Source organism: Lithobates pipiens, unplaced genomic scaffold, assembly GCF_037356315.1.
Source record: "Lithobates pipiens isolate NorthernLeopardFrog02 unplaced genomic scaffold, aLitPip1_a1.2 Scaffold_16, whole genome shotgun sequence".
Classification (NCBI taxonomy): Eukaryota; Metazoa; Chordata; class Amphibia; order Anura; family Ranidae; genus Lithobates; species Lithobates pipiens.
Window position 1 is genome coordinate 370,747,960 of NW_027507748.1, and position 26,106 is coordinate 370,774,065.

Below are 26,106 nucleotides of genomic sequence, written 5' to 3' on the forward strand. Positions count from 1 at the left end.
TTTATAGCTGCTGCTGCTGACACAGTTTTCTCCTCTCTGCAACTGGGAACCTCCTAGGGACTACAGGCACTGCTTGTGGCTTTCACAGAATGCCCCAGGTTGGTGAGTCTAGTGCCCCCCACCACCCCACGCGGCTGCAGCAGGAGGGTGGGACCTTCACTGTCCTAAGTCCCCTTGCAGGTGGCAGACAGGCTAGGGTCAGCATGGCTTCAGAACCTGGTGTTTCTTCCCCCGAAATCCAGGCTATAGCAACCTGCGGTTAGCGCGGTGCGCATGGACACCCTGACTGTGGGCCTTGACTCCTATGTTGCTAAGATAGAGGTGGCACGTGGCAGGAAAGGTGCACGTAAGAGGCCCCTGCCCCCTCCCCCCATCCTCTGGGGAGAGCTCTGATGCAGACTCGGGCCCTGCTGCAGCTGGAGACCCCTGCTCTGACCTATCAGATGTGGCTAACCAGGACTGTTCGGACAGTGAGGATGATTCCCCGTCTGGTTTGGGGCGCAACAAGGCGCTTGTTGGAGCACTTATCACAGCTTTGCGTGATACCCTGAAGATTCATGAGTCAGCGGATTCTTCTGCTGATGTACCGGTCCTGCAAACCAGCACGTTCACCTAAGGTGTTCCCGTATTTGACTTATTTTGACAAATTCATCTACAGGGAATGGGGTCTCCCGCAACGGACCTTTTCGGTCCCCAAAAATTTTGCGTTGCCTTACTACTTTGAGGAAAGCCTTCTCAAAAATTGGTCGGCTCCTCCAGTCGTGGACCCCCCAGTATCTAGGTTAAATAAAATAACCAAGATCTCGGTTGAGGGGACTCCTGCATTCAAGGATCCCACGGACAGGAAGGCCAAGGCAGTGGCTCGTTCCTTGTTTACGGTTGTGGGGTCAGCCGTGCGACCTGTACTGGCATTCGCACTGGTGTCGCAGACACTGAGTGGGCAAAACTTTTGCACCGCGAATTGGGAGAGCAGAACGCCTCCCGTCTGCGTAGAGCTAGCAGACCAACTAGTGCATGGCCTTAAGTACGTTTGTGACGTGCCCCTGGATACTCTTCCCCCTGTTATTCAAGGCTTCAGTGTCAGCTGTGGTGCTGAGTCTCTGGTAATCTCATGCAGTATTTCCACAGTCTCTGGTAATCTCATACAGTATGTCCGCAGTCTCTGGTAATCTTGTGCAGTATGTCCGCAGTCTCTGGTTGTGCAGTTTGTCCTGGGTCTCTGATAATCTCATGCAGTATAACCGCAGTCTCTGATAATCTCATGCGGTATATCCGCAGTCTCTGATAATCTCATGCAGTATGTCCGCAGTCTCTGGTAATCTCGTGCAGGATGTCCGCAGTCTCTGGTAATCTTGTGCAGTATGTCCGCAGTCTGGTAATCTCATGCAGTATGTCCAGAGTCTCTGGTAATCTCCTGCAGTATGTCTGCACTCTCTGACCCTCTCCTGTAGTATGTGTATTATTGTGCTGCTTTATTTGCTCAATGACTTTTCAGTTAGAGAAAGGGTTTGCCTTTTCAGTTTTGTTTGTTGATGCACTTTAATTAATATAATTAAAAAAAATCGATTTGAATCGTAAATCGAGTTTTTTATAAAAAAAATAGCAGATTTTTTTGGGGGGGAATTGCCCAGCCTTACCACACACATATGTAAATAATTATGGCACCAAACCTGTGCGGTATTGCCACTAACGTCAGCAACAATTTTAGTGCCAGACCTCCTGTTAATCTCTAAACTGTAATCTCTAAAGGCTTTTTAATTGTCGCCTATAGAGATTTTTAGGTACAGTGATTTGGCACCATACCACTGGAGTACTCAATTTTAAGGCATGACGTGTTAGGTATCTATTGATCATCTTTTATGTTTTACCAAAGATTGGGTATTATTTTGTGTTTGTGTTCACTAGATTTCATTTAAGTGTATTTTTTCCAGAAAATTTGCATTTGAAAAAACATAAAACCATAAAAATTGCACCAACAACCATTTTATTCTCCAGGGTCTCTGCTTAAAAAAATATATAATGTTTAGGGCTCTATGTAATTTTTTTGCACAAAATGCTGATTTTCACTGAAATGTCAGAATTGGCCTGGACTGGACTGGAAGTGGGGAAAAAAAAAGGTCAAAATCATCAGGAATATGTTCTGAATGCAGGCTTATCACTTATATTGGCCGTACTGTTGCTTTGAAAAGAAAAAAAGCAGTTGTGTGCTTTACAATTGTGTTTTATACTCCGCTTGCTTCAGTGCTCCAGGATGAAAGCCCTGGTCACATGACTTTTCAGTCATGTTACCAGGCTCTCCTTCAATCAGTTCTTTCTGCAATGTTATGCCCCATACACACTATCAGATTTTCTGCTGAGTTTTCCTTCAGGTTTACCAAAACCATGTAGTAGAAGGACCTGCCTGATTGCATACACATTGAAACTCCTAAGGTGTGACCTCATATTATATGGTTTTGGTAAGTCTGAAGGAAAAACTCAGCAGAAAAACTGATAGTGTGTATGGGGCTTTACTTGAGCAGAACTCTTGACACACCACGCTGCGTTCCGTAGCCTGCATTTAATGAATAGGCTGTAAAATGCATGCTGTGGTGTGGAGTAAAATTTCAGCATAAAGCTATGAAAATAATAGCGATATCTGCTTTGCATTATAAATGGGCCTTTTATGAACACCCTTTTTTACATAAATTACAACTGACAAACATTGATGTTAAAATAATTGTAAAGTCTTGTTTAAAAAAATAAATAATAACAAACATGTTATACTTCCCTCCTCTGTACAGTGGTTTTGCACAGAGCAGCCCAGGTCCTCCTTTTCATTTGTGCCTCTTCGGTGCTCCTGGCCCCTCCATCCTGTTGAGTGCCCCCCCAGCAAGCAGCTTGCTATAGGGGCACCCCCGCCGAGTCACAGCTCCCCGTGTCCATTCAGACCCGTTCGCTCTCTCTCCTGACTGACTTTGACAGCCACGGGAGCCAATGGCGCCACTGTTGTGTTTTAGCCAATCAGTAGGAGAGTCCCGGGCAGCCAAGGGAATCGTGGACATCACTGCATAGAGATGGGGCTCAGGTAAGTATTAGGGGGTGCTGGGGAGGCTGCTACACACAGAAGGCTTTTTATCTTAACGCATAGAATGTGTTAAGATAAAATAACCTTCTGCCTTTACAATTCCTTTAACTTGCAAGTAGCTTTTTATTCTTGCCTTTTGGAGTTTGTTTTCCAATGAATGCTTGTAGTTCAGAATTATACATGGATCTACTAATTGATAATGCTCACAATTTCAATTTACTGAATGGCGAATAATATTTAGCACCCTTTGTAATGAGAAGCATAACAGAACATTTAGATGTAATTAAAATTGTTTTTAATTACTATTCAGCTTTTCTTTTCTTGAAATATGTAGCCATGAGGATGAATATAATAAAAAAAAATATGGAAGATTTTCCCATGGCTTGAAAAAAACAGTGACCTATGGAAAATACCAAGCTTAACATAAACAGTGAAATAAAACACCTCATCTCTGTAGAACAAAACCCATCCAGCACAGACTGGAAGAGTTAATCTCTATACAAGACTATTCCTAAAAATTGCTTTGAACTGGCAAGTTCTTTGAACATCTTATAATATATTTTAGTGTTTCATTATCAATATTTGGATATAGATAGTAACTAATGATGTGTGAAAGCACTTTGCTCAGCAAAGCAGCACATCTGTCAACAAATGTCTCTATTGAAATGTACTTTTTTCTAGGCACCTCATTATAAAAGAAACATTTTGGTGGTCCCCATTGTAACTTTGCCTCTGTTATTTTTCTTTTGTGCTACCAAAATGCCTATGAATTAAATGTGTCAAGCACAGATTATTAGTATTTTGCATAGCTCTGATATGAACTGTTATTTTTCCTTTCTGAAGACTACCACAGCGGGTACCAATTCAGCAAACTGCTGTAATGGCTACCACTACAGAAACCTAATGAAATGTGGTACAGTACTTACCAGAACTAGTATATTAACACTCTTGCTTTCAAACAACTTTTCTTCCAGACTCATTCACTGGGTCATGGTGTGGTTCTTAATTACATAGCGCCCCAAAACTTATTATTGCTTTCACGTTTTATGTTACTTTGTATATGTTCCAAGGTTGATGACAGAAAATCTGTTTGGGTGACTAGTGCATACATCAACAAATTAGGAAGGTTGCCAAGGGCCACTGATCTATCTTTTTCTGTGTTTCATCTAATTTTTGGTCAAAAGAGCTTTAGGCCTTATGGACATTGGACATTTTTACTGATGCTCCTAGGGGTGTGGTGTTTTTTTTTTTTCCTGCCTCTAAACTTCCCTGCAAGTTAGTCAATGTGTCCAACATAGTAGTGTTTAGAGGCAGGAAAAAAACCCGCTGCCAATGTGTCCAGGAGCAGAAGAGTTTGGGCAGTAAAAATGTGTCTAGTGCTTGAGCATTAACTAATTTCAGCGGCCAGAATAAATTTATTTATTCTGGACAATGAAATTAACACCCGAATGCTTGATGTGGGTAAATGCAGCTAAATACGTTACAGTTTTACAAGTGTCAGGCTTTTTTTTTTTTTTGTCATGACACTGCTGCCAGGAGAAGGGTTTTAGGAGAGTTTATAAAACATCCAATGTGCATGAGGCCTTATTGTATGTATGTGTAAGTCTGGTGTTCAATACAAATGCAAAAATAGGAGCTTCAATAAAATGAGGTGCCTCATATCCCAACCTGTAATTCAGTTCTAAAAATACTGCAATAAACATACCAGGAAAAAGGGACGCTCTACAGGGGCAGTACAAAGGTATAAAGACAAACATGCGGGAGCAGAAGCAAAGGGGATAGGCCCAGTATAGCCTGAGAATAGCAAGGAAAAGCAGAAAGAGTAGTACAAAAAAATAGAGCAGGGTAAAAAATTTAATAAGTGTTGGATAAAAAGAAGCTCATGGAGATGCCATCTTATTAAATGGGAGGTTTGGCAGTGAGCAGGCATAGAGAAAGTTATCCAGGGTTGCCAAATCTTTATTAAATTTCATAAGTAACTTTCAAAATTGACTTCAATTTCTCATTAGTCATTGTACCATGAATCCACTTTTTGACTTCCTCAAAGCTCATTGCAGGGATCTTCCAAGTCTTTACTGTGGTAATTTTCTGTGACGGTGAATTGTTTTTATAGATAAGCATTGTTGTATTTGAGTAAAGCAAATTGCACTGTATCTATTTGTTATTGAATTAATGTACAGTTTCTGAAAACATTACACGGTTTATGCATTTAGTTTTTAATACTGGATAATAGAATTAAGCATTTACATACATGAAACAGGAAATCATTGCATTTGATTATGCATTCAGTTAATAAAGTGACACTGTATTCTGGTTTAAACAAAATTCTAGCTTTAAAGTATAAGTGCACTTCCACAAAATTACAATCTGGATTAGCCCCTGTATGTGCCTTACACCCAGGCATGCGCTCTGTAGAAATCTTAATGCTTTGGCTCCTGGGACTGGTACTATTAAATCAACTAGGTCTAAGTAGTATCTGCAAACCTCAATAAACTTTGCTACTGAAGCAAAGGTTACGTAAACGCATTGTTTTATTGAAACATAGTATTAAAAAATGTATCCATATACATAGGTGAACATGTGAAACAGGCAAGTTTAACAATTACATAACATATAATACCCAAGTTATCGCATGATGCATAACAAACAGATTCTGCCCATGGAATGCTTTCGGGCCAGCTGCCGTGCACACCTTACATGTTTCAGACTGGGTATAGTCCTTCTTCAGAGGTTTTTGTCATATTTGACAATTGCCAATTTTTGGGGTTTTGTCTTTTTCTTTTTTTTTTCTCTCTTTTTCTTTTTTTAGGTAAACGTCTATTGCAGGTCCCCAAGCGTTGGGGTCAGGAGAGGATATTTTTGTCCTTATTAAAGTACAAAAGGAATAATAAAAGAATTTAATTTGCGATAAGGAAGTAAAGTATTTTAGGTTAATAGTGGTGTCACATAGAAACACCCTGCGATTATAAAGTGATCTTTTGTATGAATTAGGTTATCCACTAGCATGGTAATGAAGATAATGTTTGGACTTGATTGCATGCTTTTGGGTGTTATTTTGGATGAATTAGGTTATGAAACAATATTAAGGGGTTTAATGTATCTATATATATTTTTTTCATGTAACCTATTATGTGATGCTGTTGAATATCAGATCTAGGTTGACGGCTAGATCCGCCCCCTATTCTAATATGCCCCGATCACAAAATCCGACGGATTTTGTCCAAACGGGTGTTGCATACACACGGTTGGGCAAAGTTGTCAGAAAATCCGATCGTTCGGAACGTGATGATGTTCGTTTGTTACGACGGGACTACGTTGAGGCTAGTAGCTTTGGTCTTGTAATTTGATCTGAGCATGCGTGGCACTTTGTCTGATCGGAATTCTCTACAAACGATCTGAAAAAGTCAGATCGGATTTTTTTGGCGTAAAATTTGAGATCCTGCTCTCAAATTTTTTCCATCGGAATTTCCAATGGAAAAAGTCCGATAGAGCCCACACACGATTGGATTTTCCGACAATATAATCCGATCGGACCTTTACAAGGCATTACTCTTTTTTTATTCATTATTGCTTATATCTTTTGTAATAAAAAATTGAATAAAAAGTTATACGTTAAAAAAAAAATTCAATATACGTACTTTTTTCCCATGTGCCTTTGAGCCAGTTGTGTGATGCAGAGGATCCCCCCTCCCCCCCCTTTCAGTAGAAGGTGACGTACTGCCATGTGAAAGATAGTAGTGGGGACTTACTAAATGGAACACACAGAATCTGGTGCAGCTGTGCATGGCAACCAATCAGCTTCCAGGTTTTATTGTCAGATCTTAATTTAACAAGATGAAATTAGAAGCTGATTGGTTACTATGCACAGCTGCACCAGATTCTGGGTGCTACAGTTTTAGTAAATCCTCCCCATCCTGTGTGACAGTACTGTGACCAATGTAATGACATATACCAAGGGTTCATGTTTGTCTGCTTAGGCCCACAGGAAAAAGTTTGAATGACATTGGACATCATTCAACCTGGAAAAGGGTCAGTGGCAGAGGGAAATAGGGACTACAATTCTAAATTGTGGAGAGGGCGAGTACTGCTGTGGAAAATTTTTATTTTTTATTTTTTTAAAGAAGAAATAGAAGAAAAAAAAACAATTAAAATTGTTCACCATACATTGACAGTCGGAAGGTATTTTTAGATGTTTTGTATTTAGTTGCTCACTTTTTAAATGCAGTTTTCCTACATTTAATAGTTTAGACATGTGTATGAGTTTTCTCTATGCTGCTTGTAAATGCTTAGAAAGGGAAATGGTAGTGTCAAAAGTTTCATGGATCTCACATGGTAATTTATAATTAATCTACAACACGCTGAGAGACTACATTTGCCTATAATACTTAAAGTTAAAAAAAAAAGGTTTCTTGTGATGAATTTGCCTAGATCTCTAAATATAGTCAGATAACAATCATTTCCCCATTTTTGAAGTTGGTAATATATACAGCGTATCTCCTAAACTAAAAGAATGCATGCCTAATCAGATTGTATAAAATGTATATTGCAATTCTATTGCTGTCATTCACAATATATACTGTCAAGGGCTCAAATATATTTCTGTTAATTTGCATTGATGAACATGTCATGTACTGCATATGTGCTTTATATAAACATGTTTATTGTTATACCTTTTAAAGTGCATACAGATGTTGATATTTACGCATTGCAGATTTTGGTGTAGAAAACTACACAGGCATTCAGCATTTGCCTAATTATGCGTAAAGCAAATCATAGCTAACAGGTATGATGCTGTTAGACATACACTAATATGAATACAGTGTGTTTTTGACCTCCTAGACAGATCAAAGCCTAAATCTATCTGACAGCTACAAGATGGCAGAGCTTGCCACGGGCCGTCTGCTGCTTCCTTGCAGAAGCTCTTTGTCTTTAAAGCATGCCTGATAGCTAAGACTATGTTTTTAAGGATGATCAGGTAAAAGGCTGTCTTCTGACATTTTAACTAATCCCTTCTAGCCTGTGGTTTGGTGCACACTGAAGATATTTGCTAGCAGGGCCAAGTGGCTTTTTCACATATGCAACCTGTCATTTTGAATTGGGTGTTTATTTGATGCCTCTTAATGTGAAGTTCTACAATGAAATAGATTCTGATTGCACTAAAGTGACGTGAGCGATTTCTTCCTAATATACCTTTGCCAGAGCTCTAATGAATATTTAACCCACAGCCATTCACATATTATTGGGCTTATCATGCCAAAGCATGATCTTTGCAGGATGTAGCATCCTCTGTGCTCATTTAAGTGTGAAAGCTGAAATTTGCTGACCTTTATTCATCTTGTCACTCAGCAATAATTAGCAGTCTTTTCCTATACTTACATTTTGATACAGAATGCCTTGGAAAGGACATTAACAACACAGGTGGTAAGATTAATAAAGCAAATATGTTTTTCTATATATTTATATATAGATATATATACATTTTTCGGGGGGTAAATTATCACGCTGATAATTATGCTTGGAACATTTTATTATAATTGCTTACAAACTGATTTATAATGAGATTAAGCTCAAAACTCAACCTACGGTACATTTTTTTAAATGCTTTTTTTTTTAAATGTGGGGTGCAGGAAAAAGTGTTAAATATTTATTGAAAATGCTGTCATACATTCCCTAATGGCCCATTCCTTATCACTGACCTGGAACCAGCCAGAAGATCAGGAAATATTTTAAAAGTCATCAGTTCTTGCTTACATACCAGTTCTGAGTACTATATACATCTATCAGTCATAACGTTATCCACCACCCACCTAGGTCCCTCTTTTGACACCAAAAGAGCCCTTATCAGTTGAGACATGGACTCCACTAGACCTGTGAGAGTATGCTGTGGTATTGTGTACCAAGCCATCCATAGCAAATCCTTTAAAATTTTGTAAGTTACCAGGTGGGGCCTCAATGGATCAGACTTGTTTTTCCAGCACATCCAACACATGCTCGATTGGCTTGAGATCTGAAGAATTTGGAGGCCAAGTCAATTTCTTGAACTCCTTGTTGTGTTCCACAAACCACTATTTTTGCAGTGTGGCAGAGTGCATTATCCTGCTGAAAGAGGCCACTGCCATAAGTGTATACTTCTACAATGATGGGGTGTAATTAGTCAGCAACAATGTTTTAGGTAAGTGGTCTGTGTCAAGTAACATCCACATGAATGGCAGGACCCAAGGTTTCCCAGCAGAACATTGTCACGCTGTTTCCGCTAGCTTGCCTTCTTCCCATACATGGTTCAGAGTGCGGCTATGTAGCCCCATACAAAACAGACTGCAATGCCCAATTTTTATGCTTTCAACGCATCAACTTCAGGGACAAAATGCTTACTTGCTGCCTAATATATACCACTGACTTTCAGATGCCATTGTAATGATATAATTAATGTCATTCATTTAACCTGTCATATGGACAATCTGTATTGTTTTGCATCTTCTACGTGTGACGTCACACAGGAGGCATGTCTGCACTGCAATGGCCGGTTCCTCTTCCTGTGCATGGAGTCAGTGGTTTCTTCAGTGAGCTGCAGGCCGGGCTTCCCCCACTAGTCCAGTGCCTCAGAGCAGACTAAATGCATATCCACTACAGCACTACACGCTTTCCCTTATACCTCATTTGTGAATGCATTTTACACATTTAATCAATTAATTGGTTTAATATATTTATTAAATTAGGACTTTGTGCTGCAATTTTTTTCTCTCTTGCTGTAATAAACTAGTCACCACACTAGCCTTTTTTTTGTAGTTCTGTGAAAGCATGATTGCGGTATTGGAGAGGAGTTCCTAAAAATACACACTGTATGTTTCTTCTTGTGTCTCACCTATAATACGCCTGATGTAGAAAGAAAATCAGTACTAAGAAGTATCTCGTAACCACCAGTCAATGTAACCAGTCAATGTAATGTAAATCCAGTGTAATTGGTGATACAGAGAGATAAGAAGTTACACAGCAAATACTTAGGAAGTACACTCCCAAGGACCCATTGATGAGCTGAATTAGACTTGGCTTCAGTGGATTACAAAGTTAGGGGTTGATTAATTTGCATAGCTATTTTTTGCCCAGTGAAATTGCAAGTTATGCTTTGCGAATGAGAACATGTAACAAATACAAAGTTGATGTTAGCGCTCTCTGGCTGCAAAAGTGAAAATACACATTATGATTTTAGCACAGCTGCTGTGTTTGGTGGAATGGATTAAATGTTTATAATCCCCCCCCTCCCAAAAATGTAACCGTTGATCCTGCTGTTCTCTAGGCTATCCTTCATGATGGCTGCTAATCTATAGGCTCCTAGAGACTCTGCAACATAGGCATCACAGTGTGCATGCTCCCCATTTCCCATGTCTGGCATGTGACACACTGTTTTAGCTCCACCCCCAACCTGGGCGATGATAGTAAGAACAGCAATCATGTGACAACACAATGTTTTTTTAAAGAACTTGTATATAGATCTGTGGCTGATGGTGTGCCCCATCCATACATTGGGGGGGGGGGTAACTTTTTGGGTTTAGTATCACTTCAATAGCTCACTGAATGTTTATACTTGTTGCCTTGGGAGGACTACAGAAAAGTATATATGGCATAATTGAAAATTAGATAATGAGTGAATGTACGTATACAGAAAGCAAAAAATTATCTCTCTATCATCATTTTTGCCACATATTTGATTTCCTGTATTTTTGTTGTCTGTCCATGTAGTGAGCTGTAATAAAACAAGGTCTAAGTTTTACCACATGAAGAGCTTAGCTTCACACACCAGATAAGATGAGGTCGTGTGACCCTCTGGTCCACTTTGAATATCACAATAAGCGTGTATTGATTGGTTTGGGCAAAAGTGCTACGTCTACAAAATAGGGGATAATTTATGGCATTTTTATTAATATATATTTTTTTTACTAGTAATGGCAGCGATTTTTATGGTGACTGCGACATTGTGGTGGACACATCAGACAATTTTGACACATTTGTGGAACCATTGGCATTAATACAGCCATCAATGCTATAAAATTGCATTGATTACTGTAAAAATGGCACTGGCAGTGAAGGGGTTAACCACCAGGGGGCGAGGAGGGGCTAAGTGTGTCCTAGGGGAGTCTTTCTAACTGTCTGGGGGATGGGCTGTGTGTGACGTGACACTGATCGCTGTTCCCGACGACAGGGAGCAGACGAACAGTGTCCTGTCATTAGACAGAATGGGGAGATGCTCTTTACATCGGCATCTCCCTGTTCTTGAGCTCCATGACACAATTGTGGGTATCCCTGCAGTGATCAAGTCCATGGGCACGGAGCTCGCAGCAGGCATGCGCATGGCGGGAAATATACAGTAACGTTACTTTTCCCAGCAATGCCATTCTGCCGACATCGGTCGGCAAGTGGTTAATACATTGCTGGCGATACATAAATATATATTTGTGATATTAGGAAACTTGTGTGAACTTCTAAAATCCTTCAAACATGTTTTTTTTTTTATACCTATTTTTTACTTTAGTGATTATTGTTCTAGTACACCTTTAGGCGCCTGAAACCACCTCCCATTCATTCAAATGTGACTTTTCACACTGGGGAGGTGCGCTTGCGGGACGTTCCCAAAACGTCCCAAAACACCCTGCCCATTGGAATGAATGGGCAGTGCTTCCGAAGTGCTGCAAAACAGGCGTTTTTAACCCCTTCTTTTGGATTAAAATCGGTCGAAAAGCGCCACCTAAAGCACTGCTAAAACGATTGGCACTCCGACGCTAAAGCAGCAATGGCCCCAGTGAGAAAGGGGTCTTGGGTTTATCACCTAGCATGTCCTACATCATATGTTGTATATCTTTTTGTGTATTGTTTTAATTTCAGCTTGATTAAACTCATTGGTTGATCCTTGCATAAAAATATATTTCTAAACATAGCCTAGCATACAGCTGTCAAACTCAGTGTAATATTTTGTAAGGACAGTACTGGCATTCCTCTGGGTGATATTTTTCCACCTTTCACTTTAAGAGTAAAATGTACAATTCTGCCACATCCTTTCTGTCTTATTGAGACGAGCATTACATCTGCAGAATCAAATTCAATTTACTGTCTGGCTTTGAAAGTTTGAATTTGTAAATTTGACAGGTCGTTTTAAAGGGCATAGGTACGCAAAATAAAATGTTGTACCCCAACCCATGTTGAAAATTACCTGTCAGAAATAGTTAGAAGTCTTCTGTATTTCTCTTGAAGCGTGTCCCTTCATCTGTCAGTTTAAAAAGGTTAGCACAATACAAAAGAGCAATCCACAAAAAAAAAAAAAAAACAGGTTTCTGGCACAGCCTATTCTTCAAAAGACCATAAAACTCTACAGATTTCAAACTTTTCCAGTTTCAGATTTGTAATGTTTGTCAAAACTTATTACTGTGCCAAACTGCATTGTTAACTTTGTTGCCAGTGAAAGTGGGTTATTCTGGCAATTTAGTGCCGGATTGTACTTGCTCACTTCTGCAGTCAAGCTATGGGCTTATCACTCATTCCTAGCTGAAAGAAATATCTTTTGGTAAGAAAGTAACATCTATCTATCTATCCATCCATCCACACACACACATATATTTGTGTGTATATACTGTATGTATAGGTAGGTGTTTATACACACAGGTGTTTTCTTATATTCTTGGTCTATCAAAATTTAGTCTGGAATTTTTACTTTTTGCATTTCTTGTTTCTAGCTTCCTCAGCTCTCGGATGAGCATAATTTTTCTTCTGCCTATTTGATTGAAAGAGTATATGTTGCTGTTACATATTGTTTGAAATGCAAGAAAAATAGAAAATGATATGCAAGTAAATAGTGTGTGAATGTAAATATATACAAACACATTTATTGGTTACAGACACAATGTATGTAATATTATTTTCTTTTTTCTCTTGCACAAATACCAAGACCGATCAATAGATACCACTTCATTTATTTGTCAATAGTTTTCATGAGACCTTTTCCTTTATTTAGTGGTGAATCATCTATTTTGAAAAGTGCCAGTCGCCATTAATATGTGGAGTCATAAGGCAATACATCATTTCTGTCTAACTATGATATTAGATTACACAGGCCATATGGCCTAATTTTTCTTCCATGTTGTGCCACTTGAGCAGCAATAACCCTACATTTGCATTTACAATTTATTTTACATTTACCCAGGTATCCTATGTACTTTGCATATTCAATATGTAACTTTTTGTAAGTTAGAACCCCTTTTAAACACTATCCTATTTAGCCATAATAAAATAGCTTTGTGTTTATTCCCAGGCATTTTCCATGTTCACATGCAGGGTAATAACATTAGCACTATAAATTTGGTTTAATGATTTTATTCTGGATGCTTTTCTTTAAAACTGGTGGAACAATAACAGTAAAGTGTTGCTGTTTCATACCGTTCAGGTGTAATTTTATAATTTTTTTTTTTTTTTTAAAGTGGACATCAGTATAGACAATACAAATGTACATCACTAATGCAACAAATTATAGAACATTAAGGTGTGAAGTAGTATAATATGTTTAGCGTACAAACAGCAGTTATAAAACCAAGCGCACAAAGAGACAGCTGCGAAAATGTTTCCAAATAATGAACTATAAAAATAAAAATAAATCAGGTGGCACAGTAAACCACGTATTGTGGAGGTGATGGAGTAACTAAGGGATGTAAAATAGCAATAACTTGACAAAGGAGATAGGGTTTCATACGACTAGTGACCAAAATGGCCCTGGTGAATTTCAAAGATAACTAATTATGGTATATACTCCAGCCAGATAGTCCACACTTTCTCAAATTTAAAAGAGCAGCCTTTAGAAACATGTGTCAGTTTCTTGTAGGGTAGTGACATTGATGACTTTTATTTTTAACCAACTCATGAAAAATTACAGCTGAAATCTGATTTTTTTACGGGCACCTACCTCACAATCCATTTAAATTATTTATGATTTAAATGATGATTTCTGATATTCATTGTTAGATTCGATTATAGAATGTATTCTTTATATGTACATAATTTTGGCATGCCTTCTATCAAATTAGACTTGGACCATTTATTATATCTGTGTCCTACAACTTTAATCCATTGATTATGTTTCACTCAGCTCTTTAAACTGAAAGAATGGAGCCTGGTTCATTATTTATGTGCCATTTACGTTCCTCAAGGAATACTTTTAACATACAAGTTTTATTCATTTGTAATGTGCTGCTTAAACTTCAGTGAGATGTTATGTTCATAGATGTAATTTTCAGCTCCATTTTCTCAAATGCCGCAAAATAGATAAAAGAAATATCGATGTATGTGTGACATATTCATTTAAATATTTGACATGCTCCGAAAGTAGATTAGAGTGTCAACATGCAACAAAGAATAGTTTAAAAAAAAGTTCTCAGATCTTTTGAGTGCTAATAGAAAGTACATTACTGTGATGTTAAGTCTGCTTAGCTATTCCAAATAGTATGTGTAGCAGCCTTAGAATTTTATTAATATTACGTTCCTTGCAGCTAGGAAATATGCCAGTATAAACAAGCACCCCGTTCCGGATTGTAACTGAAGTTTCTGCTGGTCGTTTAACCCTTTATGTAAGGTGTCAGGAAGGTATTGCAGTGTACCAATTACATTTCTTTGTATTTACAATGTATGCAGCAGCAAACATGGGATTTCACTGATGTGTTGCAGGATATTGCTATTGTTTTGTTTGTTGTAGCTAGTCTCATCGATGTGTTTGGTTTTACATTTTTTTATTTTTTATTTTTTTATTTTAGGTTGAGCTAAAACGAAAGTATAATGATCACCATGCAAAGAGTAGAGGACTTTTGCCTGGAAGCATGTGGTATGAAATTCAAGCATACCGAGCCTTGAATCAAGCCTTGGGAAGGTAAATAGTGTAATAAAAGTGCCTCTTCATCCTAAAGATATATATATAGTTTTCTAATGCAAATTGATTTATATATATATTTCCACTAAGAGCATTTTAAAAAGGTGATATATAAAAATAGAAATTGTACATTCTCAGAACAAATGTTTACCTGTAATTAAAGGAAAATATCTATTATTTTTCACTATATACATCATGCTAACATATTACACAGCTCATGTCTGTCCTTGCAAGAAGCCAGCTTAATGCAGACAGTGTTCCTGATGAAAATTAACACGAAGAACCAAATGTGTTCCTGTAAGCCAAATGTGCAATCCTTTTGTAATGTTGCTGACCAGTGAAACAAGTAATATATTATTCAGATCTGCAGTTTGCTCTGAACAAAGCTTTTGTAATTGCTTCCTAAATATTCTAATAAGTCTGCAGAGCAGTTAATGAACTACCGTATGAATGTTTCTATGTCTAGCATAATATGTATTGGCTGAAACAGGTGGTGGAATTGAGATTTTATTTTATGTAATTGCTTGGATCCTTTGTCACTATACCTGTACGTAAGGGTCATATAGTAACTGTTTGCTTTGACTAGAGTGGGAAACTCCCTGTGTTCTTTTTTTTTTTCTTTTGCTACCATTGCCTTTGCCACCTGTTCAGGATACAGAACAGGAAGCAAGAGGAAATAATTAAGGTAAAAAATATCTTTGACAGTTGTCATCATTTTATCAAGTGTCATCATAGATGAAAGTGGTTCCAAAGGCAGAAGTTTTTTTTTTATCTTAATGCATTCTATGCATTAAGATAAAAAAACCTTCAGTGTGCAGCAGCCCCACCAATACTTATCTGAGCCCCATCTCGATCCAGAAATAGGACTGGGCTGTCTTGACTTACTGAGACACAGCAGTGAGTGCCATTGGCTCTTGTTACTGTTAATCAAAGTCAGTGAGCCAATGAGGAAAGAGAGGGGATGGGGGGCAAGCTGCAGCTCCGTGTCTGAATGGACACACAGAACAGCAGCTCAGCTTGGGTGCCCCTATAGCAAGCTGCTTGCTGTGGGGGTACTCAGCAGGAGGGAGGGGCAGGAGCGCCGGTGTTCTGTCAACATAGGCAATTCATCAAGATCTTCAATTACGTCACTTCTAGTTACTGTAAACCATCATTAATTGGAGATGTGGATGACTTGTAGTTTTGACACTACATCAGCAAGCGTGTACACTCCGGTAAATGGAGACTTTACTGTTTTGACACAATAGCGGGTAACAAGGAAAAAGTTATCACTGCCGCAGAGGCAGCCATTTTGTTGGTTAGTATCTTAACAGACTAACAATATGCGCTCATAATACCGTGTAGCGGAGTGTACACAGTTGCCGGTGAACAGCGAAACAGAAAGTCGTCAAAATCTCCAATTAGTGACGGTTTACAGTAACCGTAAGTGACATAATGGGAAATCTTGATGAATTGGCTATATTGACGGAACATGAGGAGGGACCCTAGAAGAAAAAGATCTGAGCTACTTTGTGCAAAACTACTGCACAGAGCAGGTAAGTATAACATGTTTGTTATTTTTAAACAAAAAAAATATAAAACTTTAATAACACAATTCCTGTCCAGTGACAACTGTAAAGGTTTAGTTTACCCATCACTTTTTGTTCCAGTGACCATGGTCACTAGGACAGACCGAGAGGTTGAATTTCCCCAGTGGAGACAGAAAAAAAAAACTGATAGAGGTTCAGACTGTTCTCTCATTTATCCAAAGATAGATAATTCATTATATTCATCAAGGCTTCCAGTAATGCATGTTATCTACTTCTTATTAGAATCGCACTTTGCAGTTTATTATTATTATTATACAGGATTTATATAGCGGTAACAGTTTGCGCAGCGCTTAACAAAATAAAGGCAGATGTTACATTACAATTTGGTACAAGAGTAATCAGAGAGCCCTGCTCATTAGGGCGAACAATCTAAGTGGGAGGGTCAATTGATTCTGATGAGCTGATGGAGGAAATAAAACAGTGTATTAGAAGTAGAATTGACTTCTTTAAAGAGAAAGGTTTTCAGGGATCGTCTTAAGATGGATAGATTAGAGGGCAGTCAGACAGATTGGGGTAGGGAGTTCCAAAGAATGGGAGAAGCTCTGGAGAAATCCTGGAGGCGAGCATGGGAGGAGGTGACAAGGGAGCTAGAGAACAGGAGGTCTAGGGAGGACCAAACAGAGCAGCTTGGTTGGTATTTTGGGACTAGGTTAGTGATGTAGCTGGGGGCAGAGTTATGGATGGCTTTGTAAGTTATTGTTAGCACTTTGAATTTTATTCGTTGGGTGAGTGGAAGCCAGTGGAGGGATTGGCAGAGAGGGGTGGAGGACACTGAATGGTTGGTAAGGTGGAAGAGTCTTGCGGCAGCATTTATTATTGACTGAAAGGGGAATAGTCTATGTAAAGGTAATCCAATGAAGAGGGAGTTGCAGTAGTCGGCGAGAGATAACCAGGGAGTGAATTAGAATCTTGGGGGTTTCATTAGTTAAAAAGGGGCGTATTCTGGAAATGTTGCGGAGGCTAAGGTGGCATGATGTGGACAGGGATTGGATGTGGGCCTGAAAGGACAGTTCTGAGTCTAAGGTTACCCCTAGCACCCTGGCATGTGGGGACGGACTGATAGATATGCCATTGATCTTGACAGAGAAGTCAGGGGAAGGGGCACGTGGGAGAGGAAATGTTAAGAGCTTGGTTTTAGATAGATTCGGTTTGAGGAAGGGGTTTGTCATCCAGGCTGATATGTCTGTTAGTAAATCAGTGATGCGTGAAGAGACTGATACGGTTGAGCTGAGAGTCAGAGAGATAGATTTGGGTGTCATCAGCATATAAATTGTAGTGGAAGCCATGGGAGGCTATCAGCTGACCCAGGGAGGACGTGTAGATCAGGAACCCCAACGGTAACAGGAGTTGGAAAGGAGGATGTGGAGTTGTAAGTGACACTAAAGGTGCGGTCAGATATGTAAGATATGAACCAACGCAGAGCGGAGCCCTGAAGACCAAAGAAATTGAGTTTTTTGAGGAGGTCAGCTGTATCAAAGGCAGCAGAAAAGTCAAAGAGTTAGACCCCTTTCACACTGAGGTGTTTTTTAGGCGCTTTAGCTTAAAAAAAAAAAAGCACCTGAAAGAAGCCTCATCTGCAATCCCAATGTGAAAGCCCCTGCCAGCGCAGCACCTCAGTGTGAAAGCACTCTGGCTTTCACATCAGGCGCTTTACAGGTGCTTTTTTTTAACGCTAAAGCGCCTGAAAAATGCCCCAGTGTGAAAGGGATCTTAGAGTACGGAATAATGACCGCTGTGCTCATACCTATTAACCATGAAAATATGTTAGTTATTTTTAAGAATTTGAGTTTGGGACCCCTTATCTGAAGTAAGCTCTAAATTCTGCTTTATAAAATGTTAGAAGCTTCATGCAAAGCTACACATGTAGCACTTGCAAATATTCTCTTTAAGGATATGTAAAGATCTATATATATATAGATAGATATTAAAATATTTACCTGTGCATATCATTCCCTTGCTATAACTACAAAGGAGCAAAACTTTTGTAGAATATTTTTTTCCCATTTTAAAGTATTTCCCTACACATTGTTCTAACCTACCACAAGTGATATTTATGTGGAAGACTTTTAATCCCTCCTCCTGCCTGTGTTGTGGCTTTGAATCATGGGAGCACACATTATTGATGTTCCCAATGATTAGCCTCTGTTTATCAGACTTCTGTAAAAACATGGTATAGTGCCTTGAAAAAGTATTCATACCCCTTGACAAAAACGTTACTGTATTTTATGTGATAGACCAACACAAAGTGGCACATAATTGTGACGTGGAAGAAAAATGATAAATGGTTTTCAAAATTTTTAACCAAAAAATATCTGAAAAGTGTGGTGTGCATTTGTATCCATCCCCCTTTACTCTGATACGCCAAGCTAAAATCTAGTGGAGCCAATTGCCTTCAGAAGTCACCTATTTAGTAAATAGAGTCCACCTGTGTGTAATTTAATCTCAGTATAAATACAGCTGTTCTTTGATGCCCTCAGAGGTTTGTTAGAGAACCTTAGTGAACAAACAATATCATGAACGCCAAGGAACACACCAGACAGGTCAGGGATAAAGTGGAGAAGTTTAAAGCAGGGTTAGGTTATGAAAAAATATCCCAAGTTTTGAACATCTCACAAAGCACTGTTCAGTTCACTATCCGAAAATGGAAAGAGTATGGTACAACTGCAAACTGACTTTAATCATTAATCAGAGAAGCAGCAAAGAGGCCCATGGTCATTTTGGACAGGGCAACCTTAGAAGAAAACCTGTTGGAGTCTGCAAAAGACTTCAGAGCAGGTTGAGACCGAGGTGGGGGTTCACCTTTTAGCAGTACAATGACTCTAAACATACAGACTTGCAGCTGTAATTTTTGGATGATGGTTTTAATGGATGATGGTTTGATTGTAACATGACCAAATTTGTAAAATTTCAAGGGGTGTGAATACTTTTTAAAGACACTGTAGCTACAGCAGGCACACTTTATGCCTCTCAGCTACCCCCAGGATATTAACCACTTCAACCCTGGAAGGATTTACCCCTTCCTGACCAAGCCCTTTTTTGCGATACTCCACTGCTTCACTTTAACTGACAATTGTGCGGTCGTGCAACGTTGTACCCAAGCAAAATTGACGTCCTTGGTTTCCCACAAATAGAGCTTTATTGTGGTGGTATTTGATTGCCTCTGCGGTTTTTATTTCTATTAGTAATGGCGACGGTCTGCGATTTTTATCATGACTGCGACATTGCGGCGGACAGATTGGACACTTTTGACAATATCAACTGTGTAAATGCCACTTGCAGGGAAGGGGCTAAACACTAGTGGGCGATCAAGGGGTTAAGCGTGTTCCCTCAGTGGGTTCTAACTGTAGGGGGAAGGCTCACTAGAAGATGACAGAGATCACTGGGAGCAGTAGATCCCTGTCATGTTGCTAGGCAGAACAGGGAAATGCCTTGTTTACATAGACATCTCTCCGTTCTGCCTCTCAGTGCCACGATCGCAGGACACTGGCGGACATCGAGTCCACTGGACCCGCAGGCATGCGCCCGCTAGCCGCTGATGACGGAGTGACATACGGGTACGTTATTTTGCGCACCTGTGCCAGTTTGCCAATTATTAAGGGACTGGTTTAGAAGATAGTCCAGTGTGCGTATTAGCTGGCATACCATCAAATACTGTGGCATTGTTGCTGAGAGGTTTTACTTAGACATCTAAACAGCTTTTCCTTTGGAAAAAATGTTTGTTTAAACTAATAATTAGTCTTTAAAACACTAGAAGTTAATTAAAACAGGTCTATATCTATAAAGCACCCTAAAAACATGAGTAAAGAGTCCCACAATTCTATTTTTTATTTAGATACTTGGTTTCAATCCACTGAAAAAGTAAATGTATTTATATATTTTAGCTTTACACAAGGCAACCTTTATCATGTTTTCTCCTACAGTTAATGTTTGAGCAATACTTATATTTAGTTTTTATTTCAATCAACTTTATAGATCTTACCTTCTCAGTTGTCTTGTGTTCACAGCAGAGACCTGCAGTTATTTCTGTTATTTGTATAAGCCTTTTTCAAACTAGCTGTGAGAAGACTAATACATATTTGCGAAGGTACTAAAAAGATAGTAGTATATTTGAAACATGAACAAGTCATGATCTTACAGCTTACTTTTCAAGCCTAAACATGCAACAGTTTTGTCATGCATTTTTTATCACACAAGGCTAATAGTGTGAATAAGATTTGGTTGCGAGCTACCAATCATTTTTGGAAGAGAGACTCGTGAAATCTGCGGTGACATCAAAAATAAAATCATTGTACACATACGATTTCATCGGATGAATGTTCATGTTTGTGTTAATGGAGCAAGGAAGGGGGTAGGGTGCTCAGGTGTCCACTTGTCTAGGTGGAAATCAATAGTAATCGGAAATCCATCTCAGGCAGTCACATCATCATTGGAGCAAACTGAGCACTAGAAAGCACTTACCAATGTATGATCATTCCCCAATCCAACTGTACTGGATCAGATGAATGTTCTCTTTTGCCTGTAAGCACCCCAGTTCTTGTATACTTCAAATAAAAAGGGTGGCTCTGTTATTTTTTTTAAACTGTGCTGCTATAGTTTGCTCAGCAGTTTGGCATAATTGATTTAATTTTTTTTTGTTTGTTTTTTTAAGAGCATGTTGAATTAATAATTGTACAGCTAATTCATAGAATGTTTGTTTTATAAAATGTATTCTATAGTGAGTCCAATCAGAATAGGTGCGATATACAGCTTTGGTGTGGAAATGATAAAGAACTACATGTGTATATCCCATTTTGACTATAAATCCACTGTGGAAAAATATATTCACAGGACAGATAATACACACAGTACATCTAGTGTACTTAATCGCAAAAATAATACATACAACTTTTTTGGAAATTTTGACAAAATTATACAAAAGGGAATGAAAAGGTTCACCAGACAGATATACTTTTACAATTCCTTATCTGTGTTTGGATAGCATACAAATAATAAAGTGTGTTATTTCTGTGGATTGATACCCATGAAGTCATTACATTTATTAATCCAGTACAACTCATTGCATTTCTTTATATCTTGTTTTTATTTATAGTAGCATGTTCTCATTTTGGGTCTTCCCAGGCAAGTTACTTGCAGCAGTGAGTTTTGATGCTGGTGAAATAAAAAATGTAGTAGTACATATTTATTTGTCCTCCACTCTGTAAAACATCACGTAAAGGCCATGAACAGGAAAAGAAAGTCACTAAAGACAAGTGACCTTTCAGTCGAAGAAATCCTTCACCAAAATATGATATATGATGACAGTGACTGAAAGTGGTCACATTTTGGGAGGAAAATGTCTACAGAGATTTATGGCAATAGAAGCAGAAAAGGCTTGAATCTGGCACTTTCCTGACAATCCCAGAATGCTCTGCCATGCAGAAACTGTGTGACGAATCAAAACCTTTTAGCTGGATACTCTTCTCCAAAGAAGTTGCATTTTCACTATTTGCACAATATACATAATATGACATAATAAGCGTTGATGTTGCAGAGATAGTGTCCCGTGTGCTTGTTTTGGGTGTTTGCTTATACTGTCCTTTCTAATTGTGCTATATTATGGTCTTTGTAAACAAATATAGGGATCAAAAAATAGTTGTCACCCCGTATATGTTAAGATTGGATACTGCAGAGGCATTTGTATATATTCCATTGAATATATTTCTTCAGTAAACTGTCTGCTGATTTGTAACTGAGGATTGAAACAGTTTGAGGATAAATAAAATAACATTTATAGCAAACTGTTCCGCATACATATATTGCTACATGCTATCCCTATGCCGTCCTTGCTTGTTTAATACAAACCAATTACTTGCAGGCAGTGAGAAGCCATGGTGTTCTCATCACTTCAGTTCATGGCATTTAGCTGCTCTCTGTGTCAGAAGCTCCTTAACTGCCTAAGAAAATATAGCTGTTTGGTCTTTTTTAGAACAGCTACAACATCAGTAACCTGTTGCTTCCTGATGCTAAAACTGCCATAGCTTAAAAAGCCAAGTAGAACACTGTTGGATTTAATTTAAGCAATGATGCAATTTTTTATTGTTTGGAACATGGATGAATTTTCATGTTTTAGCTAAAAATGGAAAGCACCTTTAGCAGCTTTTCTAGTTCGTCTACATATCGTAATTGTTGTGTTTGTTTAACATCTAAAATAATAGTTATTTTTTAGGGCGTAATCTTGTCTTTCTTATTTTTAACAGGTGTATCCGCCATAAGAATGATTGGGGTGCCCTCATATTAGTGGATGACCGTTTCAGAAATAACTCAAAATATATAACTGGTGAGGATAAATCATCTGCATAGCCACTTATGTGTTTATTGCAATTTTAGGATCATCCATGGCTATTTTAACATCATTTTTAACTGTGTTAGACTATTGAAAAAGCAAATAGCTGCAGATTTGTTTCCTTTATGTTGTCACGTAGACTCAGTTGGAGCTGTAAAAGACCCCTGTGCAAGGGAACAATGTGGATTCTACCTCTGCGCTTGCCATGTTTCTGCCACATATATGCATTCACTCTTCCCGTGTTTTGACCTTCTAGTCTTCTCCATCAGAATATCACAGCTCATTCATCCTGTTTTGTACCTGCAAAAGCAGCAAGCCTTAGTTTACACTTAGGTCCCCATCATGTACCATCCAGTGAGCAGTACCACCCACCGAATGCAAACCATTCAAGTGAATAGGGCCCCACTGCTGCATGTGGTTGTGGTCCTGAGTTTTAGGGGTTAAAACAAGTGGTGAGGAGGTGACCATGACACCTCACCGCCAGTCAAATGCCTTCTAAAAACAATGTACTTCAGATTGGTTTTCAGAGGGCTGCCACATGTATAAACAACCCCTTAGGCCCCTTTCACACGTGCGGACCGTTCATTTCATTAGTTCAGTCACTTTTTCAAAGAAAAAAACATATGAAGTTTACATAATTTTTTTCTGCCGTCTTTACATTCGTTTTTTGCATCTGCCAGCTAGAGTCCTTAACCACTTGAGTCCTGGATCCATTCTTTTATGCAAAAACGAACCATTTGTCCTTTTTTCGTCAGATCCGTTTTTTTAAGCAAAAGAAAAATAGGGCTTTGATCTGTTCCAAAAAATGGATGTTGACAGAAGTGGATGTAAATGGATGATTTTCCATTTACATCCATTTTTCCATTGAGATGCATTGATATCCGTTTTTGTCCATCAACTGATAGATGAAAAACAGCAACGGTCATGTGTGAAAGGGGCCTTATGCTTTGCTGATATTTAGTCCTTCTTCAGAGAATTTCAGATGATCCGCAGTCTATTCTGAACACCTGGGCCCTGTTTCTCTCTACCGTCCTGAGAGGCCTTCTGCTTCTTTGTGGGCCTGCAGGTTGCACAGGCAGAATGGGTCTTCTTGATGGCCCAATGACTCAGTCTATATCTAAAATAAGATTTTGGTTATAGGTGGATTTCAATAATCATCAGCTGATTTCTTTTCATTTGGGAACATAAGCTTGAGACCTCGCTTATATAATCTCTGGATCTGCTCCTGTCCACTTACCCTATTTTATTCTCTGTAATGTAAACCTACAAATAGACTGCCATTTTTTGATATTAGTTGTAACAACCGTTGCAGACCTGGCAACGAAAATACAGTTGCAATAGAATTAATGGTTGCAAAGCTAGCCAAAACAGTTAAAGCAGGCACCAGAAAGAGCATTTATACACCTATTTTATCTTCTTGATTTACACTTTCTGCATGCTCAGCAGAGTGGATCTATGCATCTGTACTCAATACAGTGGTGTACATCACAGGGACATGTAAGAGCTTTAGCTTCTGTGCTTGGAGCTAAAACTTGTTGTGCGCCTGTGGAGAAATAATGGTATATACTTTAAGGTCAGCTTTACAAATTTGTTACCTAGTGCAAGTTCACTTTAAGTGTTTTGGACATTTGTAAAACATTTTCTTGCAATGCTTTACTCACTTAGAAACAGCAGACTGCATATTTGTCCTGTGATAACCATGTTAAAAAGGAATACATTCAACCTGCTGGTTGCTATGGACAGTGCTGTTCTTTCTCAACTGTAATAATTAATGAGGTCCAGCTGTTCACATTTTATGTCTATAGGCTTTGATTTTCTATTGTACGTTAATCTTCATGTGCACTTTGACTTCCTTCTACAGTTAATGATGACCTGTTTAAAACACCTGTATTACCTTCTAGATGAAATACTTATAGTTATTTAAATTTCCTCAGCTGTTTTTAGTAGTATTATTTAATAAACGTCACTGTTGGCTGTAAAATATTCAATGCGGCATCCAAGCATTTCTTACAAACAAGCAAGTAATGAAGAAGCAAACAATAGGGAAGAACTTACAAAATTGAACATGGTAATAGACAACCAGCAGGGGGAGCTCAGATTCCATAAAAGAAAAAACTATAGACACCAAATGTCTCCAAATAGAATTTAAATTATTAGTTATCACGCCTGACATGGGGCTTTTTACATATGATAAAATTGATAATTAAACTTGAAATAGGTCATTCTTGTCTGTATACTAATAAGTACCCATCTAAACTGATTCAATACTTTATTTTATTGTGAATCCATCTATTGGTATTGTTTATATTTTTGTGACTATCATTTAAAGTAGTGTGTTAGTGTGTTGGATAAGATCATTAGATGAAGAAATGCGTGTTAAAGTTTCGGAAGCTAATCCTTCAACTTTGACCAAGATTTTTTTAAATATTTACTAGGGGCTGGGCACATGGGATTCCTATGCAGTTCATTTTGACAGCTGAATTAATTTGAATAGGCTCCAAAACACACTGGACCATGAAGGAAGTAGTGCAAGCACTACTTTTTCAAACCACATGGTACTGCAGTTCCATGTGTTTTGATGCCCATAAATGCACTGTGTTTGTGATCTGAGTTTGGGGGGCCATTAACAATACATTGGCGCACTCATACAGACTTCAAGGGCAGCACGTTCACCTGAAAAGCCAGAAATGCACATGGAAAGCACCTTTCCTGCACTGCATTCTGGTGTAAACCGGCCTTCGAAATAATGTTTCCAGACTTATGAATCAGCCCTTTAGGTAATGGCATAATTTGACCAAGTTAAAAACATGCTAGTCAAAGATAGCACAAAAAAACAGTTTAAAGAGCTTATCCTTTAGGTCTTTACAATAATAAAAAAAAAATCATGACAAAAAAAAGGAAAAACAAAAATCAATGAGAAATTTATCACAGGCAATATGAGGATTAGATTTATAAATGAAGGTGACACAGTGTAATAATGACCCTGTGTGTGCACTTTTACAGCTGTTATGCTTTGTATTGTTCATATGTTTAATAAAACAATGTTTGAATTATATGGTGAGGCCCTTTAGGGAAAGAGGGTACTAATATATATATATATATATATATAGTGTATATACAATGCCGTGAAAAAGTATTTTCCCCCTTTCTGATTAAAATTTTTTTTGCATATCTGTCACACTTAAATGACTCAGATCATCAAACACATTTTATTATTACACAAAGATAACCT

General features: G+C 38.4%; 1 protein-coding gene across 2 annotated transcripts in view; it reads left to right on the forward strand.

Annotated features, from left to right (window-relative positions):
• Nucleotides 1-26,106, forward strand: part of BRIP1 (BRCA1 interacting DNA helicase 1) — a 561,638-nt gene that overhangs the window by 517,638 nt on the left and 17,894 nt on the right. For both annotated transcript variants that reach the window (XM_077482124.1, XM_077482125.1), the window contains exons 17-18: nucleotides 14,851-14,963; nucleotides 22,789-22,868. In XM_077482124.1, the coding sequence (XP_077338250.1) occupies nucleotides 14,851-14,963; nucleotides 22,789-22,868 (193 nt within the window). The remainder of the gene's footprint in view (nucleotides 1-14,850; nucleotides 14,964-22,788; nucleotides 22,869-26,106) is intronic.